This window comes from Protomyctophum parallelum (assembly GCF_964188405.1).
Source record: "Protomyctophum parallelum genome assembly, chromosome: 10".
Taxonomy (NCBI): Eukaryota; Metazoa; Chordata; class Actinopteri; order Myctophiformes; family Myctophidae; genus Protomyctophum; species Protomyctophum parallelum.
Genome location: NC_139704.1, coordinates 28,827,875 through 28,844,301, shown reverse-complemented (window position 1 = coordinate 28,844,301; position 16,427 = coordinate 28,827,875). Strand labels below are relative to the sequence as shown.

Sequence of the window (16,427 nt, the reverse complement as noted above, 5' to 3'; positions counted from 1 at the left end):
GAGCTTACAACATATGAAAACACACACACACACACACACACACACACACACACACACACACACGAACACGCACGCCACACGCACATGCACACACACCCACCCAAAAAAGCATAAATATAACACCGATAACTGAACTGAAAGCAAACACTACAACAGCCATCGTCATCAGCAGAACATGAAAACACCTGGGGACTAAGTTAATGTCATGAAACTACAACCTAAATACAATACAAGAGTCAGCTGTCCCTGTAGGCCAAATGGTGAGTAAATCAAGCAGGCTACTCATGTCAGCTGTCAATCACTCAACTCAATGAATGCCAATAGACTAGCCCATAGAGAGGAGGGGCTGAGCGGAGCCCCACTAGCCCATAGACAGGAGGGGCTGAGCCCCACTAGCGCATAGATACCAGCCACCCCTGTACCGGCGGCGTGGCTTCCATTCAAGACATTCTTGCTCAGTAATCTGCAGTTTCATCACTGTTTTATCCCTCCAGATAATAAACCATGGAACACTGCTTCCAATAGAGACGATGACCTGTTATGCCTGGTATGGTATCGCATGCCAAAGTGTGTGTGTGCCACTGCCAGTTACAGGAGGAGTGCGCATGCGCGTGCGTGCATACGTGCCGGGGTGCTTGCGTGTGTGTGACAGGGTGGGGGTCCCTTGACGGGACAGGTCCGTCATTCAGAGAGAACACACAGTTTGCATTGTGGGGCCGTCTGTGGTCCCCAGAGGGACTGGGCGGGGTGACACGGGGCCTCCCAAATAAAAACACGTGCAGCAAACAGGAAGTGGCTCCGTGAAGGATAAAACGAGAACAGGGCGGCCGAGTGTTTATGAATGACGTTTGCTCACTTCTTCACAAAACGCTTTCGCACCACTGTGTTTCTATGTTATCTTGATAAGACTCCTTCGGCTCTGACATGCCTGGACTGCATGGGGTGTGTGCGAGTGTGTGTGTGTGTGTGTGTGTGTGTGTGTGTGTGTGTGTGTGTGTGTGTGTGTGTGCGTGCGTGCGTTTATTCCCACCTGCTCATGTGTATAAGTGTACTTGCATTAAGGTTCACTGGAATAAAACCCACTATTATTTGTTCATGTACAAAACAGCGTGTGCATGTAAAGTAGTGTGTATAAATGTATGTGTGAGTACAGTCCGTTAACCCAGGTGCACGTCTTTCAAGTGCTGCTTTCCTGTTTGCCCAGCAGCTGTTTCATCTCCTTATGGACTCGTGTTTTCTTCTCGGTGACCACTTCACAGCCTACATGTTTTCCTAAGGTGGACTTGTCAGCAGTGATCAAATCAGACCTTTATTAAGAGTGCATTTTCTTCTAGACATAGCCAATTTACCCGACCATCTCCCAGCCAGATATGATATGCTTGCGTTTTAGTCATTAATTCCAGGGTAATTTGGTGTGTATTTTCTGTTCCTTGAATAGTTTGGTAACGTTTCACTTCCCATGAGAGAGAGAGACTTGCGTGCTGTATTTACATGATGAATGATTAAGAAAACTAACAACTTGAAACGGTTTTTCTTTGGACAACCCATCCTGGGCGTTTTAAGAGATATGCTTCCTGAAATAGACATTTTTTTCGTGCTGTATTTTACTTTTAACCTTGTAATGTAATGTGATGTTTTTTGTATTATTTGATGTCTCTGGACGGGTGGTGGGTTGGGGAAGGGGAGGTTTAAAATGTGAAATGTTTTCATTGAATTGACAATGTCTAAAATGTGAAAAGAATAAAACAAAGTTGAACTACGACTGTGTATAGTAAGTCAAGTGAAGTCCACGTCTCAGTTATTAAAATAGATACAAAGAAGTAACTTCTCTAGATGTCTGCTGCAGACACTCGTGCCAAAACAATGTAAGTGCAAATGTATTTAACTCAGAAGTGTATTTATGTATTTTATCCTGATATTGATACCGATACTGGCCACTGTTCCAAAATATCCGTGGCTTGCTATCATTGCTATTGCTACGACACCTGAATTCACCGCCAGGGATCAATAAAGGTTTATCTTCTATCACCTTACAGTATCTAAAATTATATCTTTGATCGTTTGGGTGTCGCAAGCAGGCCTTTTAGAGTCTCATTTTAAGATGTTCTACATAGCAAAATCCTGTATTAATGTAACTCAAGGAAGCAGTCGACACCTTGTAATGCGATGATGACATTTTATTGATTCACAGTAATGATGAATGAATGAATGAATGGAGTTTGATTCGGTCTTCAACTCAACTCGGATGCCAGCTTTACCAGCACAAGTTATTAACACAGTTATCCTTATTATCCCCAAGGCAAAAAGTCACATATTATTTAGTCACGTTCGTATAAATTACATATCAGCATGAGCATGCAAACACAGATTGTCAGTACGGGGTGTTAATCAAATCATCCTGTATCATACTGTGGGTACGTAGAAGCAAGGCAAATCACATCACATATATTATTTTTTTTGTGTTTACAGGATAGGTCATATAGTCCCTGAGAGCACAGCTTGTGTTATGAATACTATTCATACTGTAGATAAGCACCATGTAGCTCAGACTCTCAGCTTAGGCATGAGAGGATAACTGGTCGGGACGTCTAACTGGACAAGTTGAGTGGTATCACAACGCTGTATATTCATTCGTACAGCACGGATACGCATACAGTACTTAGTTGTGATTGTGAGTGTGGTGATTATTAACCAGGGTATACGAGTTACTCGAGCTATGGAATGGCATACAAAATTAAATAACATAGAACAGACGGTGTTAATATGTCAATAGCAACTGTACAAGAGCACAAAACAATAGAAAATAAAAAACAAAACATCACTTCATGAAATACTTAAGATTCCTAGCTCTGTCATTAACCTACAGCTTTGTTTGGTGATGGAGCTGATTGTATGAGGACGGCTTGGTGGGACACCTGGTGGTGCTGCAGTGACTGTGATTTTTGGAAGGGCTACTAATAGTTTGTCTCCAAATGTAGAGGGACCACAACGATCCTGAGAGTATCTGCTAAAGGAATTCATTACGTCTACCCTTGTCTTTATGGGTGACTTGGCCACAACGACGTGTCCTGGAAACTGTCCATTAAACAGGTGTGACCGCTAAGGCCAATAAGCCAAACACATCAAAGGCACTAATAGACTAAAAACATGATTCAGACAAGCAGTGACAGTCACAGTGACCCTTGCAGTAAACTAGGTATAGAGTTACGTCAGTGTTTAGAGTGGGCCGTATATACAGAAGCTACTGATTCAGCGAAGTGGTGGATGGCCTGCAGTACATTTCAAGCAGGCCAGGGTTAAACGAAAACAGAGCGGCTGTTTACTGTGCTCAATCGTTTTGCTCTTTTTTTCCCTCGTCCCAGACAAACATGTTGTTCTCTTAAGGAGCTTAAAATGCCAGCTTGCGGTCTCCATAGAACTGCCTGAAGAGAGGCCGCTCGGCCAGTAAAAACTCATGTAGCCTAAGTCTGCACTAGACATTCTCCGTTCTCTTTCTCTCTCTTTTCTTTCACTGACCTGCTTTGTCTCTCTTGCACAAGCTTTCTTACTTCCTTGCTACCATTCGGTCTTCCTTTATAAATCGATTTCTCTCTCTCTCTCTCTTTACCCGTACAACTCCCCATACCCTCTTTACATGTCCCCATATGTAAAAGTCTCATAGTGTTTCTTTGCACAGCTCATGCTATAGCCATAACCTTAAGCCTAACCCAGCAGTAACCCAACCAGGCATAATTAAAAGGCTTTTTATAATACTCTCAAACCCTGCCTGCTACCACAGTACTGTGGCTTTGCCAGGCCATCTTTCACTCCCATCAGCAGGGCTGAACTACTGTTTACAGTTGTTTCAGCACTTATATACACAATAAATTAAATCATGGGAATGTTGAGCCATTTCAAATCAATGTCATATAGTATCTTTTTTTATCACCAGCTTAACGATTTCTTTTACAAGGTAGACAAAATTGTTAAAGCATACTGAATATTAAAATTTAAGTTAGACTAGCTAGTGAACTCTTTCTTGAGCTCATTGTTGAGTCATGTCATAAATCCCATGAATAAATTAACTTTCAGCATAAATAGTACATTGCATATGTGGCACAAGCTTTGGATTTCAATTAGTCAAAGAGTAAAACAAAATATATAATAATACACTTTTGTGCATTTAAGATCAGATCCTAAAAGTCAATTTGATAAAATTTTAAAACGGGGGATGGCCAAAATGTGGAATACTGATATTCAAAAGATAAAGTGCTTCATTCCATAAAAAAAATATATAATAATAATAATAATAATAATAATAATAATGATCATTTTACCATTTCTAACATAAACTCAAGACAGCAAGCTAAAAGGTTGTAAATCGATTGTGTTAACACAAACACTGAAGCATTAATAAAATACCTAATCAATTGTAAAAACTATGCATTATACAACACTGTTCAATGGAAATGTAGTGAGGTTAAAGTAATACAATATCAATTAAGAGCACCAATGTAGAAGTCGCCATCATCCATAAATATATAGTTCCAGGAAGGTAAATAATAATACCAAGAAATGAGCCAATTACAATAATCTTAAGCCAACCATGCATCAACTGTTTTACTACTAAATACAATTCAACTAAAAATACTCTTATTCTTTTTTCTTCAGATTTAAAACATTTCCAGTCTTCGTAAAGGATTTCCCTTCGTCTTTGTAAAACATTACCTGTAATGACATTAACCCTTAAACCCTATACTATAGTTGGTCGGGGTCCCCCATGGATCTATAGGGATGAGATATGGACGGAAACTTGCCCAAAATGAACTCATTCTAGTCGCCATGTTGTTTGTTGAGACTACAGTAACTACAATTAAAGTATACGTGGGGGGAGGTGGAGATCGAACCATCCGCAATTTTCTAACAGAGAATCTTTTCCACGGTCCTTTTCCATTTTTACTTAATGTGAAAGCTGACTTAATAATAAATAGTCTTAACAAAGACATCAGACTACAGCCATATCAGGTAATTACTAGGCCTCAAAATAAGCTGGAAATGAGTACATTTTAACGGCAACATCTGAAGGCTGCAGTACCGTTGCTAAACAGAGAAATCAAAGATAGAAGCGAGATGGAAGACAGTGTACACAGTCCAAGGAGTTTCTTGCTCGACAAATAGCACAGGTCTACAGCTTGACGTTTACAAACAACATGGTGGTGAAAGTGGGTGGAGTTATCGCCAAATCTCAACTCTCTCGTCACTGTGCTCGTTACTTGGTCCGCTACTTTTTTCCATCTACACCAAATCTCTTCTGCTAAAAATAGCCAAAGCATAAGCTCACAAACCGTCGCATTAACGCAACCTGCTATTTTCTGTGAATAGGGACACTAGGGATTATGTGGTTAAGGTCATTCATACGTAGACATTTTGAATGGATAAGTTAGTTGTGAGTAGTCCACATTCACAAGCAGACATCGTTGTTTGAATAGATATCCACTTGCTTGTCGAATAGAATGTGTTTCAGGCCATGTGACGCCTGGTCCACTGTTGGGTGTCATTTGCTTGTTGAATAGAAAGTTTCTCGGACCGTGTGACCCCCGTTCCACTCTGGGTGACATCGGCTGTTCAAGTTCAGAATGGGGGTCTCTGCAATGGCGTCCTCGTGATGTGTGATGCATTGTGGGTACTCTTAGTCCACATCAGCTAAGGAGATGGACAGGTGCCATTTTGAGAGTTCTGTGGGTCCTTGAGGTCCGGAGACCGTGGGGCCAAAGACACCCACAACCCACCCTGAGCAGTCTTTTGGGCCCCCCGTTGGGGGGGGGGCTTCCTTCTGGGCCGTTGAGACGAGCTACAAAGCGTTATTGGTGAGCTGCCTCTGATGTTCAAACAGATCTTCAACCTCTGCACTGTATGCATCTCCTATACAGGAAGACAACAACATACATGTATGAAGCCACGTGACATTGAGGAAATTAGTTTTGGGGCTTTTATGCCTTTATTGACAGTAAGTAGACTGACAGGAAATGGGGAGAGAGATGGGAGTGACACTCAGCAAAGGTCGGCAGGATGGAGATTCGAACCCGCGACACGCTGTCTGGCTGGCATTGTAGCCTAGGGTGCCCGGACCACCACGCCGGCGGCCCGGGCCTGAGGAAGCACTTTAACCCTATCCTACAATAAATGCACAGAATCTCTGTATGTACGTCTGTGGATCAAGTATCTCAAGAACCGTCCGACAGTCGACACGTGACCCAGCAGTCGGATAGGTTATTCAGAACCGATATATGATTTTAAAAACACATTTAAAGGGGAATCATTTTAGTTTTTTGTTTTGATGGAACCCTGTGTACAATGGAGCGTTTGGAGAACCGATTGCATCACGGCTCAATTAGAGCATGCCTATTGTTACGTTTTATAATGAGCATGCAGCTGGAAACATCAACAATAATCATTTACAGCTTAACTTGTAAATTAAGCATCGTTGCATCAACTTCACTACTTCACCAGTGCGCAAAGGCGTCTGCTGTATTTATATAAAATATGTATTTCTTAGTCCACAGACTCCACACAGCATCTGCAGTTTAAAGTCTGCAAGATATGACTGTTTTGGATTAGTCCCATCTGTGACCACCCCCTTTGCTGTAGATCCAGGTGGCTCCAGGGCTCTGACACCAGTATAGGGGCCGCAGCCCATTTTGACCTATTTCCCCGACATCGTATAAAAAAATCTAAAGGCAGACCAGAGTTTCAATGTGCAGTATTGTCTTCAGCAAATACGGAGTTGTACAATTTAAAAACGGCTGCGAAACATCCATTTACTGTAAATCCGTTTTTTGTGCTGAATTTAAGTATGAAGTATGATCCTCATCTGCCGCTGATCAGAAGATCACGTGTATACGGATGTACTTTTGAAATTCTTTGACTGCCAAGGTCAAGTTCATTCATAGATCTTTAACGCCAAGCTTTTTTGCTCTGAGGTCTTATTTTGAAGACCAGAAAAGCTGATCCGGTGAACCGGAAGTAATAATAGGTCATTTCCGGGCATCACAACGCGGAAGCAAAGCGTTGCCAGGCAACGGAGACGCCAAGGTACGGTAAATATAGTCTTATATTTACCGTACCTTGGCGTCTCCGTTGCCTGGCAACGCTTTGCTTATATTGTCAAAAATCCAAATCCAATGCGATTCTATATTAATAATAACCTAATAACTCGTCCAAAGTCGTTCTAGGCGAACTGTGACTTAGTTAAACTAGGGTCGTGAGTCGTGACAAAAATATCAGTTTAGAAAAAATATCCATGTACAGTCAAGGCTCTCTCCTATTTCCCTAAACACTAAACATCTCAGCCGATTTGTATTCGTGACAACCTAATCGACGGCGTAATCACATACATTACGCCGTAATGTATGTGTAGGTTGTACTTTCTATTAGTACTACCAACTGTGCAAAACACCTGAACAAAATATCGGAATTGATCAAAATGTTCCCCTCACCTGCGTGACATCCGTACATGTACGCTCTCTGGCCGTCGTACTTGCACCGGCACCGCATGACGTTGTTCTGGAAGTCCGACTCGGCCATGTCCAGCGACGGGTTCACCTCCACCTGCAATCACGCATGACCTCCTGTTAACACGTTACTGGCACACCGGTTTATAACTCATTACAGATGTGTGTGACCTTCTGACTTACAGCCGCTTACTTCGTCCCCACCGCAGGACTCGTTTACTGGGTTATCATTTTATTGTTCTCCCCACCAACCAATATCCCCAGCTGGCCAGACGAGTGGAGAAAAGAGGAATAATACTGTATTATCCTCCGTCCACACACAGCGCAATGAGAAAGCCATTTGAAATAAAAATTGGTTGGATGTAAAATTGTTAGAGGGACCGCTATTAAAAGGCACTCGTGGGCTGGTATTGTTTTTATAGTCCATCCCGTTTCTGTCCATAAAAAGCTGGATGGCTTTTCCATACAGTATGTCCAATTGTGAAGAGAAATACTGCGTTCTCTCTTATGGATTTCACATTGGAAAATGTACTGTACTTTAAACATGCGGTCCGTGAGCACTCAGGGAAGGGTCCTTGAGGGGATTCCAGGGAGTCCCCAGCTAAATGATTGACAGTATAGGAACCAAGGATCCTTAAGGGTTTGTAACACTGAGAGTGTAAAAATGAAACCAGATGGACCCGTCGTTTCCATGTGTACACTCTCAAGAGTTTAATTTACCCTGAGCATTGACATTGTACAGTATAAAGAGTTTAATTTACCCTGAGCATTGTACAGTATGAAGAGTTTAATTTACCCTGAGCATCGTACAGTATAAAGAGTTTAATTTACACTGAGCATTGTACAGTATAGTTTGAGGTCAAAGAGATAAAACATCATGTCAAACGGGGGTCCTCAAAATTAACAGAATCACTGACGTCTAACTATACTGTAGGCCAGGGAAAGACAGTGACGCACTGCATGCAATGCACTACAAATAACCCTTCATAAAGCGTTTTATAACGTCTGTTGGAACTTGTGTGTAACGTGCACAAAGTCACTGTCTCTCTCACACATAAAATGACAACACACAGCAGCAGAAGTGGGGGTTATGCAAGTCTTGTGAACTCGTGGAGTTCAAGCCGCCCAACAGCGTGCGTCTCTAACCCTGATTATGGAGAAGTCGGTTGCACACATTTGCTCTGCCGTTGCACCAACACAGGTATGCAATAATAAGGAGCGATTTGACTGAAATTGAGGACTAGCGCCGAAGCATAGTTGCACTTAAGCGTGTTTGTGTGTCTGAAATGGCCTCCTATTCTGAGCCCTGTGTGCCATTCGCATTGTGCTAATAGTCTGTTATTTGCAGAGCAGTTCCATAACCTGCTGATACAACCAATTGTAGTTAATCCGGTCTGGTGATAATACTGAGAGGCCATTTACTCTTAATAGCTGCTCTGTAAACGACTACACCCACTTTAAGTAAAGGTTACAAACAGCTACAGAGGAGGACAAGTCAAATTACACTAAAAAAAGAGTAACTTTGAAAAACAAACGCATGAAAAAATATGGTCTCCTTATTTTTCTGGGTAAATTACAATGTTGAACGTAGAGTGTGCAAGCCTGTTGCAGATGCTGGAATGTTACCCAGTGAGAAAGTGGCTATAAAAATAAAAACAGGGCAGGAGAAAATTCCTTGATGGCAAATTAGCCGTTTCTAATGGAGGGGGAGGGCTGTTTGACTAAGGGGAGGCCGTAGTTAATTGGAGGTAATTGGGGTGTTCCATTAGCTCTGGGTGGTTCAAGGGCAACATTTTGCAGGAACTTTCTGTAAAGCTCTGGATGAGAAAAGTGGAGGTATCATCCCTCACTTTACCAAATAGATACATGTAAGAACATAGACAGAGAGGGGGGGAGAAGCAGAGTTTAGAAGTAGATAGAGAGAAGGGCAGAGATAAAGAAAGAGGGAGATAATGAAAGAAAGAAAGAGAGAGAGAGTTTGTTTTCCAGTCTGCATCCTTGGTGAGTCACTCTGGCAGTCTACCACTCTCATTTTCTTTATCGTCTCTGTGGTGCTGCATGGTGTCCTCTCTTCACGCAGACCTCCTGACCTCAGCAGTTCTTCATATTTCTCTCTCTAGTCTCTCCCATTCATCTCTATCTCTCTCTCTCTCTCTCTCTCTCTCTCTCTCTCTCTCTCTCTCTCTCTCTCTCTCTCTCTCTCTCTCTATGCCTCTTTCTTCTCCCTCCCTTCTTCACTTCCTCCCCTCTGTCCGCCTACGCAGTGCATAACTGTGGCAAGGTGCCACTTTATAATTATGCCCTTTTCAAAGCGCTTAAAATATACCTAGAGAGCGTGTGCGTGTTTGATATGCCTATTACGGGCAAATTATACAAAGCTGCGTTGAACGCGTTGTAGGGAAGTGTAGTTAGCAGAGGTGCAGATTGGTAAGGTAGCAGCAGCCGTAATTAACACACAGCCAGTTACACTGGAGCCCTTCTCTAGTGGCTGGGAGGTAATTGGCAGCGTGCTAAGATCTGAGAACTGCTCCGTACTGCGGCATGCTGGGATTAGTAGTCTTCGAGCAGCAATGGGGGATAATAGGGGATGGAGTCTTTGATGTGTGCTGGAGTTGTTGCCCACAGTGACACGACTGGTTGACAACAGGACATGGTAATGACAAGGCAAGGGGGGACCAATGGGAATATGGTGAGAGGAGATTCTGGGTGTTGGACTGAGATACACTCGAGCACTACCCAGCACAAGTCGAAGTGCCCATTTAACACAGAGAGCGTAAAACTTTACCCTTTACTGGTCCATTTTTATACTGTATAAATGAACCAGGCTGGTCAAGAAGGGCCTCCAGCTACGGGAAGTAATGATTGAATGCCTTTGTCATTTATGTGTTGCACTCTACATGCTGTCTCTGATGGATGGCCGTTGAAAATCTGGGGCACAGCGCACGCGTCACCCGAGTGCAAATAATATGAATAAGTTACTACTGCTGTTCAATCAAACACATGTGTAACTGCTGTAGTAAATGAGTGGCAGGAAATGCCCTCTGACCTGGAAGATGTAGTCCCCTGGCTTCACGTCCGTCACGTCGACCCACTGGCAGTCGATGTCATGGCGATAGGTGTCCCAGCAGCCCACGGAGATGCCCTGGTCCCCCATGTTGTAGCAGGAGAAACGCTTCTGGAGACCTAGACACAGACACACACAGACACAGACACACACACACACACACACACACACACACACACACACACACACACACACACACACACACACACACACACACATCAATCCATGTTAATGGAGGATTTCTACTTTTATGTCTGACACTTCTCCCCCTAAAGCGCAGACACCTCGTCTTCCTTCAACGGCACTAGATGCTGTATTGGGCGTGACGTTTTTATCTCGTGATAAATGTCGAAGTGAATCCTAGAAATGAAACGCGGGGCTCACAAAATAAATTGCCCGGCAGCAAACCAGATGTTAATGCCTTTTATATACAAAGGTTATACAGTAAGTGGATTACAGATATATTTGTCTCTCCTACAATGGCAGCAGAGACAGTGTGTGCATGCGGGGGAGTTTTAGGAATGGTGGTGAACTTACCCTCGGGGCAGTAGGTGTCTTCCAGGCAGAAGCTGGCCTTGTGTCCCTCCGCCACCCTGGTGCCGTTCAGAGTCAGCAGGTCGTAATGTGTGAACACCTCGATGCTGTGGTAGTGCCTGCACAACACAGACGAGGTCACGTGTGAGGTGTGTGAATGTGCGTGTGCTGTGTGTGTGTGTGTGTGTGTGTGTGTGTGTGTGTGTGTGTGTGTGTGTGTGCACATACGTTTATGTCAATGCGTGCATGCCTGTCTATTAGGGCTGTCCCCTCCAATTAATCAAGTGAACCCCAGCATCCCTATTCTGGGGGAATGGCTGAACCTACACCTCACAGAGTTTGTATATCGGCTAATTTTGGCAATGGTCGAGAAAAAGGAGTGGGGCTAGGAGTATAGTCCCTATAGGGGCACTCCAGTCAATGAAGTATACAGGGTTTAAGTGGTTAAACTGTCCAATGTTCAGTTCTCAACCTCACCAACGGGACAAAGACTGCACGATTGTATCGCAGCAAACACAACGTTTGCAATATTTGTTGATAAACTCAACTATTTCCTATGGCTAGTTCGTTAGACGAAGACAACCCTGCTGTCTACTGTCGTGCACATGTGCTCGCTCACATGTATGTGCTCGCTCACATGTGCGTGTACGCACGTATATGCGTTTATATGCTAATAGAACACTGGCTGCCTATGGAGTGACCTCACTTGGAGAACGTATGAGAGTGGGGTGTCAGGGTAACACCTCTCAAAGAGGCCTGTTTGAGTGCCTGCCTGGCCGTGCCGTTCCCAGCCAGTGTTTACACACTCCGGGTGAATGGGGAGCTTTGAAACACTCACACACCTACATAACTGATGTGTTGTTGTAAGAGATTAACTGAGGCGGGCCTGACTGTGGGCCTACCGTGTCCTTTGTATAACACCCAGGCCCTGTGGCAGCTGGACCAGCTCCGCAGTCATTTCCACAGACACGTGCTACGCGGCGGCTAATGAATCTGGAAAGATGACAGCACTGTATTTTTCGGGGGTCACCCCGGCACAGCATTTACTGGCCTCCGCCGCGACTCAACACAGCTCGCCGCTTGTGGCCTTCTAAAATGGCTCCTTCTTCTCGCGTGACGACAGACCCAAGCGTGCCCTCGTCATCTGCCTCGACTGAGAAAACTAATTCACCTGACTCGAGGGGGAGCGTTCCTGAGAGGTAGAGCGGAATGTGTTAATATAGCAGACAGACCCGAGGACAAAATGTCATCTATGACAGAAAATTACAGCAGACAAAGGCTCATTGAGCCTACGTTGAACGTTAGCTGTGATCCCTCTAGTCAAACACCACCAACTGCACTCACTGGTGCTGAGGTCACACTTCCAACATGTTTTCTTACCCGTATTAAATTCAATGCGACTCGATTTATCTGACACAGAGGCAATTATGCCAGCACGCTCCTGGCACAATAACGTTTTGTGCAAACTAAGTCACAGGTGTTTGTTGTAATAATTTGGGCAGCCCCCCCCCCCCCCCCCACACCCACTCTGCAAACCACACAAGCACTGTACCTGTACCCACAGAGCACCAAACCACAGCTTCGACCCAGGAGCACTTAAGACTAGACACGGCTTCAACCACAAGACCCTGGCAACATTCACATTAATATGCACCAATATGACATGTCAAATAATGTAACCATGCACTTAAGACCGGTTTATGCTTAATTACGCAATGGTGTCGTTTGGAAAAGTGTGCGGAATTACAGGCACTTAAAACACGACTCGTATCATGAGCTCGGTTGATCATCAAATGCACAGCCATTGACATATCGTGTGGGGTTTACAGTCGTTTACGATAGAGGGCGCTCTTCTGCAACCTGTGAGTGATCCCAGGACTTCCAAAGAAGACTACACCCGGAAATAACGTGATCTAAAGAAATCCATACGGTTTAGTCTAATGTTATAGGAGTTGTAGGAATACGTTTTTCTCTCTGTTCCCAGACAGCGTTTTTGGTGAAAACAAGCTATTCATGAGTTTCAAATGTATAGTCCTACACATCACCTGTCATGAATGATGGGGACCAACACAGATGTTTCAAGTTGGCATAGAACTAATGTTCTAATAATGTTTAACTGCCTACTAATGTTCAACTCTTGTCTTTCTTTTGAGATATTTGGTTTACATCGTCAAAGAACAAAATATTCTGTCGGACTTGAAAGAGTCTCAAAACGCTGGCAACGGCTGAAGACTGTTAGAAGCTCTTGCAGGTAATGACATGCGCAAAATCGGGATGCCAGAGTTACCATAGCCGAGTGGGTAGACTAGAATTAAAGGCTGTGTGGGAATAGGAAGGTCACTGGTTTGACCCTCGGCTTGCCCGGTCTACATGTGTAAGTGTCCCTGATCAAGACACTTGACACCCCAAACCCTACGTGCTCTTTGAGCCATCTGAGCAGCCATCTGCTGGGAACAGCCGTAAAGGTTAATTCCCCCTCCCCCGGCTGGGAACCATAAAAAAACTCTTTCATTCCGTTGACCTAAAAACCAACACAGAACTCCCATGAGCCCCTGCAGGCGGGAACCCCTTTTGGTGTTAGCATTACGTTATGCTTTAGCTATTGAAAAATAGCAGATCTACAAGCTCATAGCGCGCTACTGAGTGGCGCGCTACGAGCTTGTTGTAGGTCTGCTATTTTAGAAAAATCGAAGAACCACTGACATAGAAACATAGCTTTTTCAGAAAAACGTCAGGATGTAGAAGACATTTTTAGAATCTGATCTCAGGTCAGAATGGGTTACGCTCTCACCTGTGACACTGGTGCCACGTCCAGCTCTCTCGGGTGGCCCTGGGTCTGAAGTCGGCGCGGCCCATGTTCATGATGCGCGAGGAGAAGCGCAGCAGGCGGCGGTGTCCGTAGGGCCAGTTCATCCGGGCGGCGGACGAGGACAGGCAGTTCTCCTCGTTGGCGCAGGTGAGAAGGTGGAGGGGCCGGTCCTCCAGGTAGGCCGTCTCCTGCACCAGCTGGGCGTCCAGGACCAGGTCAGGGGCCGCTAACGACAGGAGGGACAAAGAGTTCACATGGACACAGGTCAATGGCAGGGATTAAGCAATGTAAAAATTACAGCAGACAAGTTCCAATTCGCCATTTGTGAAACCGCACAAAAGCAGCACTATAGCTCAATATGTAAGATGATGACGTATTAGTATATCTAACAACTAATTGATGAAAGCGCTGTCCACAAAGGTTGTCCTCACAACCTGTCTGCCCTTTCTCCTCAGTGGCTGGAGCAATTGATCTTAATCTGCACACGGGCAAATAATGACGCCCGTTTTTCACGTTCCCAAAATGTATGCACGTGTATTATGGTACTATTTTATACCCCGCCGTTCGGGCTATGGGACATATCGTCGCCATGGTTACAGCCACCACCATGGCTACAGCCCCCCCCCCCCCCCCCCATATGGGAACCACAAGTTGGAACTGTTAAGGAGTGGGTGGATGTGTGTGTGTGTGTGTGTGTGTGTGTGTGTGTGTGTGTGTGTGTGTGTGTGTGTGTGTGTGTGTGTGTGTGTGCATGTGTGTGTGCGTGTGTGTGTGTGTGCGTTCTTCATGACGCCGCAGCCAACGGGTGGTGCGCATGTGGGTGTGTTGGAACTGTTGGAGGTAGGCTACCAACTACAAAGTTACTTTAAATCCCTGACGTACTGTGCACAGTGCATAACCCACACTCTGGAAACACTTCCTATGCCTGAACGGGTATGGACTAGTTCTAAACCTATGTTCTTGGTGTTGAATCAAGAAGTTGAATCAATTGCAGATTGAGGCTTTAACCTTTGCATTGATGAAATATCCCAGGTCATTAGGGTTTTAGGGAAGATTCAACCAATACTTATCTACAAGTAGATTGTCTAGTGTGCAACATGCTTCCACAGAACACAAGCTGACTTCTATGGACTATGGACTCCCCGCGGCGACGGAGAACTTCGATACGCGAGCGGGTAGAAACCAGGCAGAGGAGATGCTTCTCAGGTGGCTTACTGTCTGAACACGTGACTCCGGACGATTTGGCTCCGCCTCCCCGGGGACAGTGCATGTGGTTGTTGCGACGACAGTGCTGGATGGACAGCTCAGTGCCGACGCAGTGTGTTCCACTGAGCACCACGTCAGCTGCATTAGGATCTCCAGGCCAGTACCAGGTGTCCTGGAGAGGGAGAGAGAGAGAGACAAATGGAGAGAGGAAAAGGGACATTGTGGCCATAAAGAGTTTGTCAGGATGTTGTACATTTGCCAGATACATTTGGATTAACAATCTGTCTTTTATCGTTTTCTAATTACACTAATGTTGCAATGAATGCAGAGTGTTGTTACATTAAACTTTTCAGGACTAGACCCAAAAGAGAGATTAGAGGTTTGCCCGGGACCCAAACTAGTAAAAATAGCAGATCCAAGCACACAATGCTTGTTATTAGAGATGTCCCGATACTGTATCGGTATCAGGAAAAGTATTTGATCGGCCCTTATTGGTCATAATCGGGTCATATCGGTATCGGCGAATATGCCAGTCTAACCACAGATCCCACACAGGGGTAAGGGTTTAACACTATGGCAGGTACATAAAATGTTGGGACATGTGGAGTTTGCTTTGGAGTTGCCCAAACTGCAAGTGCACGTTTGAGTGAGGAGTCTGCTATAAACACAACACGAGATATAGCTATAAACACAACATGAGATCACTAAGGTGGTATCGGTATTCGGTATCCGTATCGGCTAACACAGAAATCGAGGTATCGGGATCGGATCGGAAGCGAAAAAAGTGTATCTGGACATCCCTACTTGTTATTTATGGGATTTCTTAGATTTGTTTGTTCGTTTAACATTCATTTTAAAACAATTTGTATGTCAAAATATATTTTAAGGAAAATTTATTTTTATTTGAGGTGTGACCCATAAAGATTGGTCCGTGTGTGACCCACAAACGAGTCCCTCTGACCCAGTGTTTGGGAACCAGTGCATTAGAGTGAGCGAAGCTAAACATTGCAGCGATGGATCATGGCGACCCGAGGAGTGGGTTACCTCGTGGGCGCGGGCAGCGAAGCCCAGGCCCAGCTGTCTGCACACCACCATGGCCTCGTTGATGCCCCAGTTCTCGCTGCACACGGCGCCCCAGCGCTTACGGCCGCCAATCTCCACCAGCACCTCCACGCGGCCCTCCCCTCGCTGTCTGCCACCGGCCAATCTCACCTGGATTCAACCAATGGAAAAGCCAATACACGTTCATTAGTTAAATGAATTATCAATGGGGATTAGTTTCAACAAGAGTCCAAACACTTCAATGGTCTTTAATACGTTGATT

General features: G+C 44.7%; 1 protein-coding gene across 4 annotated transcripts in view; it reads right to left on the bottom strand.

Annotated features, from left to right (window-relative positions):
- Positions 1 to 16,427, bottom strand: part of loxl4 (lysyl oxidase-like 4) — a 336,094-nt gene that overhangs the window by 294,168 nt on the left and 25,499 nt on the right. For 3 of the 4 annotated variants that reach the window (XR_014569801.1, XR_014569802.1, XR_014569803.1), the window contains exons 9-15: positions 16,148 to 16,315; positions 15,113 to 15,275; positions 13,880 to 14,123; positions 11,092 to 11,207; positions 10,537 to 10,673; positions 7,476 to 7,587; positions 5,342 to 5,901 (exon numbers count right to left, since the gene is read on the bottom strand). Coding sequence is in view for 1 of the 4 variants with exons in the window: in XM_083774165.1 (XP_083630291.1) it covers positions 5,831 to 5,901; positions 7,476 to 7,587; positions 10,537 to 10,673; positions 11,092 to 11,207; positions 13,880 to 14,123; positions 15,113 to 15,275; positions 16,148 to 16,315 (1,011 nt within the window). In the remaining 3 variants the exon portion in view is untranslated. Of the gene's footprint in view, positions 1 to 2,162; positions 5,902 to 7,475; positions 7,588 to 10,536; positions 10,674 to 11,091; positions 11,208 to 13,879; positions 14,124 to 15,112; positions 15,276 to 16,147; positions 16,316 to 16,427 lie in introns of those variants that run through there. The other variant, XM_083774165.1, reaches the window with a different exon arrangement.